General features: G+C 36.9%; 1 protein-coding gene across 4 annotated transcripts in view; it reads left to right on the forward strand.

Annotated features, from left to right (window-relative positions):
- Window positions 1–19978, forward strand: part of ST18 (ST18 C2H2C-type zinc finger transcription factor) — a 201344-nt gene that overhangs the window by 104344 nt on the left and 77022 nt on the right. For 2 of the 4 annotated variants that reach the window (XM_084620818.1, XM_084620817.1), the window contains exons 2-4: window positions 6394–6500; window positions 13129–13183; window positions 15169–15199. In XM_084620818.1, the coding sequence (XP_084476944.1) occupies window positions 13129–13183; window positions 15169–15199 (86 nt within the window). In that variant the 5' untranslated portion in view covers window positions 6394–6500. Of the gene's footprint in view, window positions 1–6393; window positions 6501–13128; window positions 13184–15168; window positions 15200–19978 lie in introns of those variants that run through there. The other 2 variants (XM_084620816.1, XM_084620815.1) reach the window with 2 other exon arrangements.

Genomic DNA, 19978 nt, shown 5'->3' on the forward strand with positions numbered 1-19978 from the left:
ACTTCAGCACTGTACCCTAAGTAGAAGGACTAGTGAGTAGTGCTACCCTATTCTTCCGTGAGTTGTATGAGTGCTGCCGTTATGTAACTGAAAACATAAGAATCAAATGTAACTGACTATAGATTTTTGTATGAGCTTTTCACTTTGGGCTCAGTTCTGCAACTGCTAAGCACCCCCTTTTGATGTGCTGAGCACCATCAACTCCTGCTGAAATCAATTGCAGCAGCTCCTCACACTCAGCACCTTGCAGCATCAAGTCCCCTATGTAGGAAAAATTGCACAGACTTAAAAGAGTAAATACATTTTAAAATAAAAGCACCGCTATGTTACAGAATCAATGGAGTGTGCTCTTTGAACTTTGTATAAAAAGTGCTTTGAAATCATAAGGTTGTTATGGTGTAGTTTTATTCAAAATAATGCATATCATCATAACACAAGCCTTGACGTTAAGTGCTTAGTTTAATGAAAATAGTTCCCAGAGTTCCCACAGGAGAACAGAAAATAACTTTTAGTCCTTTTGAAGTTATGAAGTAACTTAAAAAGAGGAAAAAGAATAAACAAGCTTGCAGAAGATTCTTATTCAGTGTTTCATGCCTGACCAACTCTAAAAAAGAAAAAATTCTGGATAGATTGAGGTATTAACATTTTCCAGCTGAAATCCATAATTGCCCATCAACAAACACAAAATCACATTTCAACTCTTGATTTTGTACTTTTGCCCCTGTGTTCTGAGTCAGGGAGGAAACAGATTTTTCTAAGGCTCTGCTTTAGAATTTTGTTAATAAACCACATCTTACTGGTAAAAAAAATATCATCCTAAAGACAGTAGTAATACATTGCTAAACATAACAACTCATGCAATCTAAGGTCTAACTTTATTATTCATCATAAACACTCTCTTCTTAAAGGCCTGATGGGAGGGAATTGGGAGTTTATCATAGTGAAGATGTCTTCTAGTGCCAGCTTCATTGTTTTTCAGTTTAGCATTAAGATGTGCTCTCTCTGAAGTGTTAATGGAGGTCACTGTTGTTGCTCTCCTTTACTATGTCTAACCAAAAGAGTTCTTACATAGTTGACTGTTGAGAAACAAAATGATGTACTTTCCTGTGTATCACCTTCAGCTTGTGAACCTCTAAAGCAGCAGTGATTAACAGGACTTTTACAAAGTTTCTGTGTAGTTACAAGGACAGCTTCAATCTTCTGTCATTTTTTTGCATTAGCTATGATTATGCTTTTACCTCCAAAATAAATTTATTTTAAAGGTAACAATACAGACTCAGAGAATAGCTTATGTTTCATCTATATTTATCAGCACTCACTGTACATTTGTGTCTTCATTACCAGGAAATATTAAGGGACATTGTGCCATCTATTCCTGTTTACAGTTTATTATGCAGAGATAGGAAACACTTAGCATGTAAAATGAATGTAGAAATTATTCCTGGATAGAAACACGGACATTTCCCACTCGTTGGCTCTTTCTCCTCCATCACCGGATCAGAGTGTAATTGTCAGTAATCAGGCCTGCTTGCTGCTGATAAAACCACTCTGAATGCTAGCAGCCTTCTTTGTGTGATGACTCAATTATTCCAGAAGTGCCTCATCAAATCTGCCCCATCAGCTGGGCTAATAAATAAGGAGAAGAAACTGGCCCCCCAAAGCAAATTATAAATCCATTTGCATTAACCATTTCACTGGTCCATGATCTAGGCAGAAATAAGCATGGCAGATTGTGTTAAGCTTATTTGAATATGTTTATAACATTTATAGCGTGCAACCTTTTTCTTTCTTTCTTTTTTTTTTTTTTGCACAAGGTGTTGGAATGATCAGTCATGAATAACATCTAAATGCAGTTATGTTAATTACAGTGAGGCCTCAGGCATCTTTGAGGGATATTTTGTTGCTTAAATCAGGTGAAAGTTAAACCCTTCTGCAAGGCGAAATATGATCATGCACATGGCATTGGAATTACTGCAGTGTTTAAAAGAGCGAGTGAAGGAGGGCGGAGGGTATATTTTTACAGGTATTGAAAGGACAAATGCTGCTGTTATAAGGCTTTCCAGCACAGGCGAAATGACCTCATGTTCATCACAATGCAGTAATAGGTAAAACAAAATTAAACCTGATGTTTGGAAATAAAGCACCAATCTAATTAGAATGGATTTTTATTTATGTAGTGCAAAAGTGCACTGATCATTTAATACAACTAGGATAAAGACAAGTTCTCTGCCCCAAGGACATTCCAATCTACAGTCCCGATCCTGCCAAAACTGATGTGCATGAGTCGTTCTGTTGAAACCACCAGCCCTACTCATGTGTTTAACATTTGATACATGGTTCTGCATATTGCTGAAACAGGACATAAGTGTGTGCATAATATTGAAGATAATGAGATTACTGCCCTGTGTAAAGTTCCACACATGCTTAAGCCTTTGCAGTACCAGGGCCTAAATCAGAATAAATCAAATGGATTATAATTTGGTTTTCTGTTGCATCTTGCCTCTTCAAGTTTAACGGTTGAGGAATTTATAGATCTTTAAATTTCTTAGAATATGTTGTGTTACTTGTGCAAAAAGAGACCATTGCCTCTTATTATACATATGAATAATTATTTTTAAATTACACTGATAAATGTGGTGGGCTTTGTTTCCTTTTATATATATTTTTTATTCTAGGTTGAATGTTCACAAACTGCTCTGGATGACAATTTGTTTAATACTTTCATCATTACAGTTGATCATCTAGGGTTGCAGTAAATGAAGGAAAATCAGATTCATCAGTAGCAAACTAATCTTGATGTGCAGAGGGAATATTTTCCTTCCAGATATCGTACAGCTTGTGTATTACATTGCCTATACTGACAGAGAAAACAAACTCATATTTTCTACATCTACATTTTCAGCATATTTATTCTTCATATTAAAGTTCTGAGGAATCAACATTTTTAGAAATGATAAAGGGTCTGATCTTGCGATCTGATCCAAGGGACTGGATCCTTACCCACGTGCACAGTCCCGTTGAGATCAGTGAGACACTTCAGGGGCCGAGGGATCAGATTTCAGGATCAGAGTCCAAGCTGTGATTTCTATCAGCATTCTGGTATGAATCATGGATCTTATTAGGTTTGGACTTTGGAGTCAGCGCTGTGCTTTGCATTGGAAGTGGCTATAAACAAAAAGACTAGTAGCAAAGATTCAGCTTTGACTTGCTTCAGCTGGAAGCAGTAAGAATGACAAGGAAATGAAATATTCTTTCCATCTTTTTTGTGTGTAGGTTTTACCATTCAAGTTGAATTTGCAGTGTCCATTTGCCCTTTATTGTGACATATATCCTTTCTGGTATATAAGGCTCATATGCAGTTAGAAATCCTATGTCAGCTGCACGAGTAGTAGTGGTGTTGACAGTAGTGAGGACCTCATGCAGTAGATCTCCAGTCCTGTGCACATTATGGAGGGGATCTCCATGATAAGTCTCCTCAGCTCTCCACTGACTTGGTTCAGTGGGTTCATTCAAAGCCTGGATCGATTGGGCCAGACCCCTTCATTGGGAGGTGCTTGGGGACTATGGTGATAGATGTCTCTGTAAGAACCTGGAGAAACAGATTAACAGGACATTTCCATCATATATGCCAGGTACTCCCAGATATTATAAGTGAATACAGTTCAGCTTAATTAAACCACATCCATATCTGTGGCCTCCTGTCTTTCTTCCAGCATGGATGGACAATAGAGGCTGCTGGCCAGCTGCAGAGATTGCCTAGTGGGTTGGGTTAAAGGATATCATCTTTCAGACCTGCACTGCAGCCTAAAACTCTTTTACTTGGGCTCTGTACTGTCTCTCAGCATTTGGCCCATAGTTAATTTTCTTAGAACTAGTGGATTAAAAACGGCTATTGATTACACTTCTATAGTGAAATAAATATGTAGTTCACCAAATTACTATAGAAGAGCTAGGTGTTGGAGTAAATCATAATCCATCCTTTGTATAAAAGAAATAATTTGCTACCTGCAATATCTGATCCTACCTAGCATTATATTTGAAATATAAGAGGTTCTTTGGACTGGTGACACAGATGACACACACATCACGTCACATTAGGTATGTCATATCCCAGGACACAATGTAATCTGACATACCTTGTTGATAATGTGACGGCTGCATTACAATATATTACAGTTTTAAAGAAATATCATATCTTCTCCAGAAGGGTGTGCTTACCCAGGAATCAGCTGTATGGTAGTTAGTCCCTCATTATTTGAAACAAACAGAGGGCCAGCACATCTAAAACTATTTATTGATAAAGTTATATTTGTAATTAAAACTTATGAGAGTTTTGTTGTGTGTTTTATAGTCTTATTGTTATCCTACTTTGATAATCTCTAGTTTATAAAGATAAATGATGGTCTATAACACAAGGCAGATAGGAATCAAATAGAAAATTGCACTGTTACATGCACTTTTTCCACAGAGCCCTTTTTAAACTATGATTTTTTTTTAAATATAGTTAGTTATTATGTAAAAGTAAATGTGAAAAGTTATATATTTTTGTGCCCTTTGTGCACTTTGCCAAGAGGATCTCAGCTGTGCTGTCTTAACTCTCAGTCCCTCAGGATGAGAGAGACAGCAGATGGGGTTAGGGCAGAGGGCTGATGCATCTGACAGCAAACGGCCTGGTTGTTGAGTGGAAGCTGTGAGCGTCAGGAAGCTCCTTTTCCCTTGAGAACCAACTAACCACTGAAGAAAGTTGAAAATGAGCCCTTTGAGAAACGCTATTAAAAGTAGTAAAAAATTGCAATTGTGCAGATGATGTGCTGCTGTGTGGTTATTCGAATGCTAATGAGTTTGACATTAGGGAACTCAGAGGGTTTACAGCTACTCCCTTATGTGATTTAGGTCTTTATTGGCAATCTTTGAGAAAATAAATGGAAAATGTATTGCTAATAAATACATAACATGATAGGATTTTAGACAAAAAGGTGCTAAGTTTCAGGCTTTAGAAAGAGCTTTGTTCACCAGCATAAATCTGTTTTCAGGGATCTTTTTGTTTTAGGTTTGTGTGTTGCAAACAAAGAGGAAAAGGCAGGTGGGAAGCTTTAAAACTCTTGTGTTTTTTTAAACTGCTGTTGAACTGGAATAATGAAAAAAAGGCTTATGAGGGTAAACAACACCTTCTCCAGCAACTTATTGGTTATAATAGCTTAAAATCCTTTTTGCTGCTGGGCTCCTTGTCATTCCCCCCTTTCCCGCTATGCTATTTTGTTGTCTGTTTTGCTACTTGATAAAGTTTTATTCATTTTAATTAAAGTAATTGATAGGATTTAAAGGCAAGACTTGATCTACTGAGAATCAGACATAAGTTAGCTGTTAAATAAATCCCAGTCACCCTGAAACAGTCTTCCAGTTTTTCAAATGACATATTCAAATTGTATTGACAAGGCTTCATCAAACTTTGTCAACTGCATAGACAAAGTTTGAGACTGAAGTTCCAAACATTGGAGGATAAATTTTGCCATCAGGCTGTACTGTATGTGCTAATCATGCATGCACTGACTAAATACACTTTACAGCATTTCAAAAGGAACTCTGAAGTTTTAAGTGCTTCTAAACTGAAAGGAAGTCATTCTTGTCACCAGGGGCAGAAGTGGCAGTGATAGACTGTATGCAAATAACCGAGCACAAAGGACTTGATTTCCATAGGCACCAGTACTCTGAACTCTCACTAAAGTCTTCAGGAGCCATAGGTTTTTCAGCACTTCTGAATATAAGGCTTGCAGTACTGTACATCCACATATCCCTGCTCCTGCAGCTCATCTTCACTCAAAGCGCCCCTTGATTTCAGTGGGAATTTGCTCAGAGAAAGGCTGTAAAATTGGGATCAGGGAAACTTCCTTCCTTTCCTTCAGTTTGTTTATATAGGAAACACTGGCATAATGCAAATATTTTAAAATATTAGCACTTTTAAATAATTAACGAACACTCAGCAAATTTGCAACTAAAGCCTGCAGTAGTTTAGAATACATCCCATTCCACACCAGCTACCAAAACTTTGTTTTTCTTAACAAGGAGTTATAAGAAATCTCTGAAGAGACATACTTCTGTGATATAAAGGCATAGATTTGTATTTTTAAATATAGTAAAACGGGAAACTTTTCTTGCTGTGGGTCAAATTCTTAAGCTTTGGATGAGTGCATTAACACTCTAGCCAAAGGTAGTTTAAAAAGAAAGTTGATTTTTATTTTGCCCCCTTTAACAGCAGCACCTTTTTGTGTGTTTACAGTGTAACTCGACAATACTATGCAAGAAAGTGGTGCACCTGGATATTTTCCCCACTTGATGTAAATCAGTCCCACTTCATCTGTGTTTTATGTAGTGTATCTGCATTCTTTCTTTCAGAGAATGAATTTCAGGATAGTTTGTTAAATCAGAAAAGGTACCTTGGTCAGAGTGACGGATTTGGTCATTTGGAATCTGCACAGAATTTCACCCGGAAGCAGGCAAAGGTGGGAGAATTCATTCATGAAAATGAACTTCAGTCAAAGTATGTTTCTGTATTAAGCTCAGGAAAATATGTGATCTATTTGTAGCATTGCTATTTCCATTGCAGATGTGTTTATTTTGGCTAGTATTTAGAATATACCAGTGTGCAGGACTCAAGTATAACAATGTTTTACCATAGTCAAATATCTGAACATTTTAAATAAGTAAAAGTTCTGCTCTTTAGTTTCATAACCCAACTCTGTCTTATGAATTGGCAAGATGCAGAAATATTTTCTGATCTCCACAAACCTTTCATCACTGAAAATATGTTTTAAAACATACCATTTTTATTTCGCTTGAAAGACATGACTTATGTTGATAACATATCTGATTTGATAATACATGTTGATTTTATTTTTTTTTAAATCCTTCTTTCTATAAGATGGGGGCACATGCTTTGTCCCATTCGTTAGGTATCTTAGTAGTTTTCTCTTCAATGTAATTCACAGTTTTTTACAATGTTGTTAAAAGAAACAATTTCTTAAAACTTAGTATATTTTTCACCAGGTGTAGTCTAAGATATAGAAGGAAGATATCAAATTCAACATTTTTCAGGTTAAAAAGCTCCTAAATGTGAAAAAAATAGCATCACATTTCAGCTTGAATCAAGCAATCTTTGTGCAGGATAAATTTTATAAATTTGTGCTAAAAACACAAAGCTGGCAGTTGCCCTTTAATTTCATAAAGCTGTGACTCTGCCCTCTGATGCCTTGGTAGAGCAGACTAATAGAAATCCTTGGCACACGTTGGTTACCTAAGGGAATAATGGAACTATTTGCTGTAGTCGTTTGGCAAAAGGACATAAACATATGGCTTTGGTTTATATTCAGCACTGCCAGTTGTGCAAAGTTGCATGGATGAAGTATACAACAGCAGTGACAACTCAGAAATCAGAAGTGAGAATCAAAATAAATCATCCTCATTACCAAGCTATCCAAGCTTGTCTCTCGTCTAAGGTTTGTTTTGTTGCAGTTCATTTTCAAGTATTACGTCCCATATGAAAAACACCTTACTTCTCAAAAACATACCTAGCATTTGGCCCTCTGCATAAGACCCTGTATCCTGGATGGATTTCATATTATGTAATCTGCAACTGAATGTGCTTTCAGCTTTAGATTTACTGTTTGCACTTATTTATTTTAATTATTGTGGGAGGAACACATTTAAAGCAATCACTTCCATGCCAAACAACTTTCTCATAGAGGAATCAAGGATAGGATTATAAGGTAAAGGAACATGTGTCAAAAGCAAGGACATGTTGTCAAAAAGGAGTAATCACATGCCTTCTGAAATGGTCTTGAAAAGCACTCTCTAATGTGTGTGTATGTGGTTTTTTTTCTTCCTGTAGATTAAAAAAAGTCCTCGTCTGTTAGATTCATCAACCTGAGATTAGGCCTCAATACAGGCACATCCCTGAAAATTATGTAATTGTATCTTACTCTATCAATATTCTAACGTATGAAATGTTTCTTTTTCACTGCACAAATCAGATTTCTGCATAGAGAGTAGTATATCCGTAGTAAGCTTCTCTAGAATTTAATATTTTGGCAGGGTCATCAGAAATTATATTAAAATGACAATAAGACTGACACAAACCTAAAAAACCAAAAGATAGTCAAAGGCTGGTGCTCACTCTTCAACCTACTTGAGTTTTCCCTTGGGATTTTCTTGTTGTTTGGTTTGGTGGCTTTTGGTTTTGTTTTATTTTTTTTAATTGCCATAATAATTTCCTGTTTGTTTGTATGTTTTAAAAGGTAGTTTCTATTAAAGAAAAAAGAAAGAAACACACAACCTCAGCGCAAAGAGCACTGACAAGACAGAGTTGTCACAGTTTATTATTTATTGTGGAAGGATGAGTAATTTTCACACTTGTTAGATCATCATGGGGCACAGTACTGCACACATATGCTACTGGTCACAGTGCTTTGCAGAGTCTGACTTTGTAATGGTTGACTTTTCATGAGAATACTTGGAGCCCACCTGCTAGTAAGTTCATTAGAGATAACACTGCATGATTGCCTAAAAATAATAGTCCCATTTTAAAATATCATGACAGGAATGGAATTAGTTCTTGTCACCATTGTAAATCAAAAAATGGAGAGAGAGAGATTCTCTTAAAAGTATTCAGAGGGACTTTTTTTAATAGGAAAATGATTGTGCCAATGGATCCTAGTGGTCTGTTGTATGAAAGCATATTTATCAAACATCTTGAATAAGTAATAATAAATCTTTTAGCTCTGTTTGCATGTGTATGTATATGAGAATTGGAATGTATATTGAAATATACACTGAAAATGTGTATGCGAATAGTTAATCCTAGGGCTGCTATTTCTTTCAAACATATCACAATCAATGAAAACTTGCTCTGGACAAGTTGTTTGGCAAGTTTGCTTTTCAAAGTCAGAGGTATTTTTAGTTAAAAGATGTCTTGGAATCTTCTATTTATTTGGACTACAGCTAAAACTGGGGATGGTTTCCTTCCTTTTCTTTCCGATTTTATTAAATATAATCTGATGAAAGGTTGCAGCCTGCCACTCTAGGAGTCTCAAGCTCTCTCAGTGAAATTCATCCGTGAGCAGAAATTAAAATAGGACTTAAGTGGTGCATAGACCTTGTGCTAGCTCTCCCCAGGAGGTGAAATCCTTGTTGCCTCACTCATACAAGTACTCACAAGATCGACTCACAAGTAATCTGATTCTCTGACACTTGTGTGAGTAAGGTGAGTAGGATTTGGCTGCTATAACCAGGAACACGGAAACAATCTGAATAGTAAGGGCAAATGCTGCTACTGCATTAATAAAGTCAGAGATTCTTGACTCTGTGCAATTGTCTGTTCGTAAAAATGAATTCCCTTTAGCGTTCAGATGTCCTGGTCAGTAACCCCGGTCAGTTTTCTGGGAGCATATTTACTGGTCCCAAATAACTTCATGTCCCAACCAATAAGCTGCAAAAAAAACCCAAATAGTTTTTTGTTGTTGTTTTTGCATGTTGAGTACAAAAAGCATTAGTGAAATTAGTAATCTGTAACAAACTTTGAGGAAAACAGTTTAGTTAAGGTCAAAACAAGAACCTTGGCCTTAAAACATAAAGGCCAGGTATATAATTTTGTATATAAAATTTTTCTTTGGCTGTTTTGGCCATTTGGCTCTAATGGCCATGAGTGCCTTCTGAGCTGACCACTCTCAACTCCCATTGGTTTCAGCACAGTAAAGAAACAGGCCGTTAGTATATGTAGCAATAGCAAGATATGTCTCAAAACTGCTTGCAGAGGAAAAGGTTGACTCTAAAGCTATTGGGCAGACGTTCGCATTTAGAACATTGTTTCATATTTTTTGCCATAGCTGATTAAAAGGCTGGAATGGTTAAGTATCTGCTGAGTGCTCTTCCACTTAAAAACAGAAGACATGAAAGTAAGAAACAATGAACTTTTTATTTTTGCCTTTGCCAATTTCAAATGATCTCTGGGGAAAAAAACTATCAAAAAACAATAAACATCTTCACTGGGACATCACCTGGAAATTTTCAGCTCGAGAAAGAAGGTAGCTGCAAAATATTAATTATTTTCACAGCTTTATCCATATTTATTTTAGTGTAATTTTTACTTTAACACGAGGGACTTTGGCAAGTTGAACCACTTTGCATGCAACAGAGACACTCGTAAGATGATGATGATTTTTGAATGCAATGTGCACTATCCTAAACAGGCCTAACCATTTTAATCTTAAACTGTTTAAACATCTGTCAGAAATTTAAATGATTTTAAAGAAAGAAAAGCAATAGAAAAAAATCACCGACGTTGATTTTATTGTTGGTTTTCACTCATTGAGTGGTTTTTAAATATTCATCATTGTGAAAATGCTATTTTGAACCAAGTAACTATTGTTCAGTAGAAGCAGAGGTACACCTTTTTTTTTCATAATTAAAAGAGCAGCATAGTGATTGGTCTGGTATTTATTATGAAATGATGACAAAGGAGTACCAGTGGTTTTAATAGTTTTAGCTTACAGGAGCTGTTGTTAATTTTGTCTGTAGAGTTGCAGGTGAAATAATGCACAATGGATAAATAGTCTATATTGGTTTAACTGAACATAATATATAGTGTGTTCTGGAGTTGTTTGTCTCAATAGACTACAGTAATCAAAAGTAATGAACCTATTATGTGCAGGACCTTGGAGAGTGTAGAATGGCAGTAAAAGTGTGGCACATAAAAGGTTTATTAAAGGAAATTAAAGTCCATCATTGCCACACCTGCTCCCCTATTATAAGTCTATGGCAGGTCAGTGCCTTCAATCACAACTCAGCATCAGCGAACAGAGCCATGTTTCCCATTACCATTGCAGTCACATTGCAACCCACTCATTTTCAGGTTTTGAGAATTGTAACAACTACTGAGAGCCTTCAGCCACTCCTAAATAAAAACCCCAAAACATTTTAATCCCTACTCCTAACAAGTATGGTCTGTAAATACAATCATATGAAATGTAATATTTTTGGTTTTACTGCTGCATATTTGATCACTATACATTTTAGTTTCAGATTTCCCAAGCACAGGTAGAAGCAACAGCACTGTTCAAGTATTTATCTAATATTTTCAAATATCTGCTCAAGTTCTTTACTGTGTTCTCTCCTGTAAAGAAGTACGAGGTCATATGGCACATACCATGTGTAGTCATCTGTAAGAATGAGTTAGAAAAGGGCAAGGTTAGGAAAGTGTTTTCACCTTTAAAAGAGTTGACTCAGCCCGTTCTCCTTCTAAGTTAGATAAATTCAGTCCTGTTGCCTATGGGTCTCTCAGAGAAGACCTTGACAATGTCTCCATTGTCTGTTTTCCAGGAACTTAATATTAAAGCATCTTTACATCTTCAGAGCATTGTGAAAATGGTAAGCCCTTTCTTCAATGCCTCTGAGGGCCTGTATGCAGCAAAAATCAGTGCTGTTTTGAGCATCCCCTCCCTCCCTCCTGCATGAAGCCCCCTGCACAACAGTGCACAGTGAGACAGCAGGGAAGGAAGAGCCAGGGAATCCACTGCTACATGGATTTTTATCTTGCCACGTTTTGTAGCTAGTGGTGCACAAATGCCCATGCATAGGCTACTTCAACTATTGGGGATTAAGTGGTCTCCATGGAATGGCACTGCTGCTGTGTCCTGGCCTATGGGAACATAACTCTTCCTACACATCTCCCTACTCTCTGGTTCAGATACCAGAACCAGGTGCTGGGATCTGCATTTGAGCCTAACAAATTAATCAGCAGAATAGTGGATTCTTCCACAGTGAGTTTTATTATCTCCATTTTACAGATGGGAAAACTGAGTCACACAGAGATTCTGTGACTTGCTAAAGGACAAACAGTGAGTCACTAACAGAGATAGAATAAAAATTTAGGAGTGCCTGCTCTTTTGCATAGTCGTCTACACCAAGCCCCCTCTTAAAAGATCATACCCTAAATGTTTGATGATATTTTTGGAAAGATTAAAGATTGCCCTCATTATCCTTGGTGAAAATTACACTGTTGTGCAATCTGCTGTATGTCACTGTGACTCTCCACACCAAAACATCAAATCTTCATCTCTTTTAGAATTTCAGGGGGTTGTAATAAAATCCCTGGATTGAAAATCTGTCCATACAATTTTGGCTCTGGGTTAGATCCAAGACCAAAAGGTGCATATTTCTGATTCTGGTTTGTATGTAGCCAAAAATGTCAAGAGAACAGCTGGTCTTACAAGGTTTCTATTATTTCAGTCAGAAATGTTAGGACAGCAGCTCACAATATTTAAGTGATGTGAAATCAAAACCTGAAACCTAGCCCTGATTCAATATCAAATAAGAATCCTAAGCTCTAGGTTGTCCATCCAAATCTGTGCATTGCCTCCTTGGCCCATTTGGTACCCAAGATGTAGTGCATTTCATTGGCAAAGTATTTCTTTGTGTGTATGTTTGCATGCATGTGTGTGTAAAATCAGCGATTCTTTTGGGTAAAAATCTATTTACGATGTTATTATTACTGCAGATAGAATGAAAAATATAGAATACCACATAGTGATGATGTTTCTAATATTGCTTTAGAGAGGTGTTTTAAAAACATTTTGCTGATTGTTTCATTTTAACAGTTCACAGTATATATCTTGCCTTTGATAGCTCAAGAAATAGTTCTGGTGAAGACACTCAGAAATGTTAACTTACAACATTAGCGCTAGGTATTTGCAGGTGCTGCTGATACTCTCTAGTTCTCATCCTCCAGTAAAGATTTAAATTTCAAATTCTCTTGTAGCAACCCCTGAAAGCAGCAAGAATAGCATTTCACAGTGTCTAATCTTATATCTGCAATAAACACCTGTAGGTATTGGCATCAAATCTTAAAGAGTAACTCTTACTAGTTGCTTGAGTGAACAAATTTCATCATTACAGATATCTCCTCTGGATTATTTATCAGATATTCAGAGATGAGTTTTTATCTTTGTGACAGCATTATCAAGGCATGGTTATTCTCCTTTCCATTACTGTCTGGGCATTGGAAACTTTATAACACATTCTGAAGATTTTCTTTCTCAGTGGCAAAAAGGAACTAAAGATGTTGTGTTAATGTTACAGATGGATGCAGATGGTGAAGATAAAAAGCTGCGAACACGCTCAAAAGGAACCAAGGGTGAGTTAGAAAGCACGTTTGATGACCCTGTATCCATCACACCATGAAATATGATAGTTCCTGTGTACAGCCCCTAATGTGTAGTCAGAGTGTATATGGCTTCCTTAGGGCAGCTTTTTTAATCAAGCCGGGACACAGACTGCTGGCATTAAGAGGCAAAATGTTATTAGCTGTGGTTTAAAGGAAAGAGGAAATATTTTTCTAAGGTATGTTATTTTAATACAAATATTTATGAAAGCACATTAAGGATATAGTTTACTTTGTAAAGAAATGCCTTTCATCATGCAAATTAAGGTTTAGTAAAGGAAGCAGAGTTGCCTGAAGTTGAATGACGTCTTGCGAATAATATGCTAAACTTTATCAACCGGGTAAAAGAACAGTTTGTTCATTGCCATCAATTGACTATAAATGACCTGTATGAGGGCACAGAAGTAAACTTAGTTTTAATCAAAGGATAGTGTTTGTTTATTCTCTCTGAATGTACTGGGCTTTTTTTAAGTTGATTTTTATATTTAATTCTGCAAAGTTATGATTAAAAAGTTATACTTACTGCTATCCCTTCTCTTTTGGTAAGGAGCAGATGGGAATGCAATATTGCAAAGTAAACAGGCCCTTTATGATCTAAACACCAGGAAAACATGATTGACGAGCAATACAACTATGCATTTTAATTCCTAATGCTTTTTCTGACCCTTGATGGTGAGAAGAAAGTGAACATATGCACAAATAAACATAAAATTTTGCCTGCCATCTAAGCAAATTGTGCTTATAAAGCCTATGGCCTGATTTTCAGAGGTGCTGAGCACCTGCACCTCTCTACGATTTCAGTGGAGATTCTGTGTGCTCAGGACTTGTGACAAAGAGGCCATTAAGTACTTTGATGTATTGTCAAGGCTCAGTAGTCCTGGGTTACTATGAGTCTACCTGGCACAGGGGATAAATGCATTAATTTTATAACTCCAAGATCAAGTTTTGGCTGAGACCAAAAGTGAAAGTGAGGTTAGTGCAGGTTTTTAATCCCCTAGCGGCACATCACCAAACCACTGCAAATTGGTGGTCTCTGCTGATGAGAAGACAGGCAGTGAAACTGAAATCAAAGGGACTCTTCCCATTGATTTCAATGGAACCAGGATCTCAGCCCAGGACTGCGATGGCAGGTCAGGACTGAGATGCATTGGCAGAGATGTGTTAAAAACAATGCCAGCCTTTGCCCAGAAATAAAGAGGACTATGGCTTGAAAAATTTCCCTTAATTCTTGATGTAAAACTTTTAAAACAGGACCCAATACTGTTCCCATTGAAATTAACGGCAAAATTCCCGTAAACTTCAGTGGGGCTAGGATCAGACCCTAAACAGAGCTATTGCCACAAAGTAATGAAATTATTGCAGCACCTCTCAATGTCCTAGTGTGGCTTTTCTCGCTGTCCAAGACTGCTGGAAACTATCATCTGATTGACTGGGTCTCATTTAACATATTCTATTCAGTGTATACTCACACACACACACACACACACAGGCTTAATAGAACAAGTGCATTTTCCCAGAAGTGGAACAACTGATACTAGCTGTGCAACATGAGTAATCGTTAGAACCACCTGTTGGCTCTGTCAATATGCTGCGTACCCTTGTGTGGGCAGGTATTTGTAAACACCAGCTTTCTTCATTCCCAAATCAAAGTACCACTGAGAAAAACAAAGATTTCTCATCGTTCTCCCAGTAATAAAAAAAGTGCCTTGTTGCTTTGCTGTGCTGAAGATTATCAGCTTTATCTTGTGCGGGGTTTATCTAAATTAACCCTGGGAATTACACATTTGGTCAACATTTTCCAGTAATAGTTACAATCCTGCAGTTAGCATGAAATAAAGAATCACCTGTGTTTTGATAGCCACTCCTCTGTCATCACAGAGGGACAGGTGCAAGGTTGCAGAAAGCACAGGACTGGAAATGTAAACTCATTCATTCATTCTCTCTGCTTTTATTAACAGTACAAGTGGACTCTATAGCTCAGGAGCTAAGGTAAGAACTCACATAGTTTACATTTTCTAGCTTCATTATCTGATTATACTGATGGATCATTCCTTATATGTAGCATATTGGATAAAATAAGGAATGCAGTAAATGATGCATTCATGTAGTGATATATTAATTACCCTACAAAGAGTGCTTGATTAAGATTCCCTATTTAAGTGAACCAAAAGTAAAAATGAAGGGTTATCAATAAACCCTCTCTCATCACAATTAAAAAGTAATACAAATTGGGCATGCTCCTGAGTTGTATTCTGTGCATATGCCTCCCTTGACTTTAGCACCCAGAACCTATTAAGTGCCCAGTTAATCCTCAGGATCCTTATACTGAGCATTCTATGAAATGTTGTTACCTTTATAGGTTTAGTTAATAACTTTTGCAAAATAGCCAGGCTTTGTAAATTGTTGTCAGCTGAACATGCATAATTTGTTTATTTGCCATCAGTTACCTGCTGAAGTTTTGTATTTTATTGAACTAATACAAAATAAGGCTGATCTTTTCCATATTTCCATACACCATGACAATCTGGTCAAAAACATAAATTTGACAGGGATCTTTCTGATCCTCAATAATTTGTTAAATGATTAACATCTGAATTATACATTTAACCATAATACCTGAGGATAGTGAAATAAACTGTCTGTTTAATGTTTATTTTCTGAAATTCATACATATTTTAAGAAATGTGTAGTGGAGTTTCCATTAACTGTTCACAAATCTCTCTCAGAACGAGCTATGGAATAACTACAAGTTCTTGAAGAGTAACTTCCCCAGAAGAAAAGCGCAATCAGTTCAGGTTAAATATTCAGAATAGAACTTTAGAACTTCAGATAGAAGCAAGTAGCAAGATTGATATATATGCAAAGGTTCCATCATGAAAAATATTGTCAGGAGATCACATTAGTTTCTTAGGGCTTTGTCAGCAATTATGACAAAAGGAGCACACAACAGCAGGTGGGTAAATACTGCAAAATGTCTTCCACAGTATTCACTGGAGTTTTTTAATGAATTCAATATGACCAAGATCAAACCTCTTCAACAGGCATGTGAACTAGTGAGTTTTACTGACACGTAGAAAATAACTGCTTGTGTTCTCATCCAACCAGAGAACAGAAACTACCACATGACTTATCTGGCCAATCACAACTAAGCAAAATAGCTCAACTTTTGAATGCTAAGTAGAGAATACTTACAGCAAGTTGTTTGCAATTGATCCATAGAATAAAAAACAAATGTTTGTAGAATAAACTTGAATGATGAGTAAATATCAGGAACTCCTAAGCTGCTTTCAGATATTCTGTGAACAGAAAGAAAGGCTAATTTATCAGATAATTATTTATTGTGAATTATTCACTCAACTCTACCACATTCGTCTGTACTGCTTCATGTTTCCTGAGATTTAGAGTGTCTCCTTTTCCCTCTGTGCATCCCTAATTTATGCACCAGAAGGATGCGTTAATCTGAAGAGGCAGTCATCCAAAAATGAGGATGGTCCATGTGTTCATAAGAGAAATATGTTTGAAAAATAGAAGATGTGTAAGTTTCTTCAACACCAGGGAAGCTGTAATTTATGTATTACTAGTTTACTAGGTTTTCCCAAGCAATTTTGGTGTTCTCTGTGAAACACATACTATCTTAGCAACTTCCATGTCACATATTACTCTTTCTGCCAGAACATGAAGAAACATACACCTGTTTGAAATATAGTGATAAATATTCAAGGGTTTAATCCAACCTCATTATACTTGGAATTTTGGGACAACAAAACCCAATATTAGCACATGCAAATGAGATAGTTGGTGTCTAGTCAGATTACCGTGTGTATGTACAAATCAGATAACAAAACCATTTGAGCACAAAAAATTGTGTATGCAAAAATTATATATAATGAGGGAGGCATAGACTGTTTTTTGAAAATGTAGTGCATACATTTTAGTCTTGTTACTCTTACCTATGAAATTATAAAAGAACCATTGCAAATCCCCCCAGGAAATCAAGATTGAAAATATCATTTAATTTACTGGGTTTTAGAAACAGATATTTGGAACCTGTCTCTGTTCTGACCAACGTTCACAATGGTGTGTTGACTGGTTTAAATCCAAGCTTAATTAATTTACCCTTTCCCCTGGTTTATCCCATCTGACAGAGCACTTTTTCACTTCTTATTGAGTTTTTATTTTAAAGTGCCTTGGGATACTTCTGTATGAAAGGCACTACATAAGCTTACACGCTCAAATTGTATTACTATTAATTTCATAACATTGAGTGGTTCTACATCTTTTGTCACCCTATTCTAATTTTAGAAGTTATGTTTTACAATCATAAAGAAACAATGAAGCTAAATGAAAGGTTACTATCAATGAAGTTATATGAACAAGTTAGACCCAGAAAATGTGATAGTACTTGAAAATCTATTTCATGTGAACTCCAGGGGTGCTCAGGACTTCTTAACTGAAGTCAGTGGCAAAACTGAGCTTTCTGAAATGGTATAAGGAGAATCACTGTGTGTGCTCAGAAAGTTCATCATCAGTCAGCTTTAAAGGGTTTGCACTCTAAAGCTTTGGGGCCCTCTCTGACTGACTGAACTGTTTCAGTGGTTATGTTAGATATGGAAGAAACGGGCTTCATGTGTCCAAAGATTAAACACTCCATAAAGGGAAGAAGAATGCCAACTCCATAAAGATATTACTTCATGATAGAAGTCTAAGATCTCTAAAGCAGAGTAGAAATATAGAGTGGAATTCTAATCCTATTGAAGTCAATGGCAAAACCTCCATTGACTTCAGTGGAGCCATGAATTTAAGCCATGTAGTGGGAAGAACATTTTCCCTTTCCCCAGGTTTCATCAGTTGACCTAGGAACCATATTTTATACAAAGAAATTCTGCCTGACTATTTTAAATATTGACACCCTCTTCCTCTTTATTTTCATGACTGGTTTTGAACCAGTTACTATATCAAACAATTTATAGCATCAACCCATTCCTTTCTTTTCAGAATCTTATGCCACTTTATCTGATCCTCTTGCCTCTTTTTTTCCCTCAGGCTTAGTAAGCCAAACATTTGCATCTTTTTACATACCTCCTAATTCCCAAACACATAATTACTTTGAGCCCTCTCAACTGGTTCCTTTCATTACGTCATCCTTCCTATGATACACTGGTCTGAATCACACATGCTATTTCAACTCTAGTCTCACTGTAAAGTTTTACACAGTGCCAGAATAACTTCTGCCAATATATATTCTGTTAGGTACCCCAAGGCCAATGTGTCCCTTTCACTGTTGCCAAATATGGTGCAGAAGATTTGTGAGGGTTTTTGTCTATTATCCTTTATCACTTTCTGGTCTGTTTCCTGTTATGGATTCTGAGTTATATTCTCTCATTCAGATAGAGTCTCTTAGGCTGTATCTGCACTGCCTATGCACAGCTTGGACTACGGGGCTGTGAATAGTAGTGTGGACCAAAGTACTGTGCTGTAACTCCCCTGTGTGGCCATTTCAGGCATGAACTAAAAGGTTCCTAATTCATATTAATGTAGTCCACTTCAAACATGACCTTTTAGTTCATGCCCGCAGTGTCCTCGCAGGAGAGTTACTGTGCAGCACTTTGGCATCTGTGGCTATTCAAATCCCGATAGTCCAAGTTGCAGGGCAGTGTGGACAAAACCTTTGTGTGTTTCCCAGCATAAATACACAGACTTATGCTTGCTCAGCTTGAGCTAGTGGGCTAAAAATAGCTGTGTGAATATTGTGACACTGGTGGCAACTTGGGCTAGCCGCATGAGTCCAAGCCTGCCCAGCCCCCTGGGTTTGATGTTGGGCAGATAGTCCAAGTTGCTGTCCATTCTGCAACATCCACACTGCTATTTTTAGCACACTAGTTCAAGCTGAGCTAGTGCAAGTCTCTCTATATCTTCTGGGAATCACACCTCCCAGCTGAAGTGTAGACATTCCCTCAAGGCCCTGGTTCTCCTTTCATTATACTGGCTTTATGCTGATGTAATTCCATTGACTCCAGTGAAGTTACACGTGATTTATATTGGGGTAAATGAAAGAAGAATCAGACCTTTAGTACTCTTTATCCCCAATATCCTCACCTTGAACTTCTTTACAATGAATTCTGCAATCCACTTAGGTACCCAAAATTCTAAAACTGTCTAAGTTGTTTTGAACTGATTTCTTCATGCATCATCTTTACTATTATTTTATTAATATTTCACTTTTCTAAGGCTTCCATCATTATTCAGATACTGCACATGTTAGATAGTGTGGTATCTGAGCATCATTTCCTAAATTAAAAAAACCACCAACAATCCTTCATGAGAAGAAACCAATTCATGTTTGAACCTGGTATCTCTCAGTCATCGCATCCCTGTTGAAACCAACTACTGTGGTGAAATGGAAAGAAAGAAGAGGCTGACTTTAAGATAATTTGAATCTCAAGATCTTAGAAATTTAAAGGACCAGGATCATGAACTGTGTTCAGTATTGGACTGAAAGCTATAGTAGACTTGGGAGTATTAGTGTGATATATTCTCATTAGTCTGCTCCACCTGACAGATGGGATAGATGGTATATTGAACCATCTGTATTTTAGGGACTGACATCTGGGTCAGACCAAGGGAAAGCAAATTGGACTGATCCAGGTTTGAAATAACAAAATCATGAATCATTTTGGCTAGGTCCATATCTAAATGGAAAGGGTGCAATCTCCTGGCTAGCTGAAGGTGAAAGTAAACATTCTGGGTGGCTGCTGGTATCTAAATATT

The sequence above is a fragment of the Lepidochelys olivacea genome (genome assembly GCF_965140295.1).
Source record: "Lepidochelys olivacea isolate rLepOli2 genome assembly, chromosome: 2".
Taxonomy (NCBI): Eukaryota; Metazoa; Chordata; order Testudines; family Cheloniidae; genus Lepidochelys; species Lepidochelys olivacea.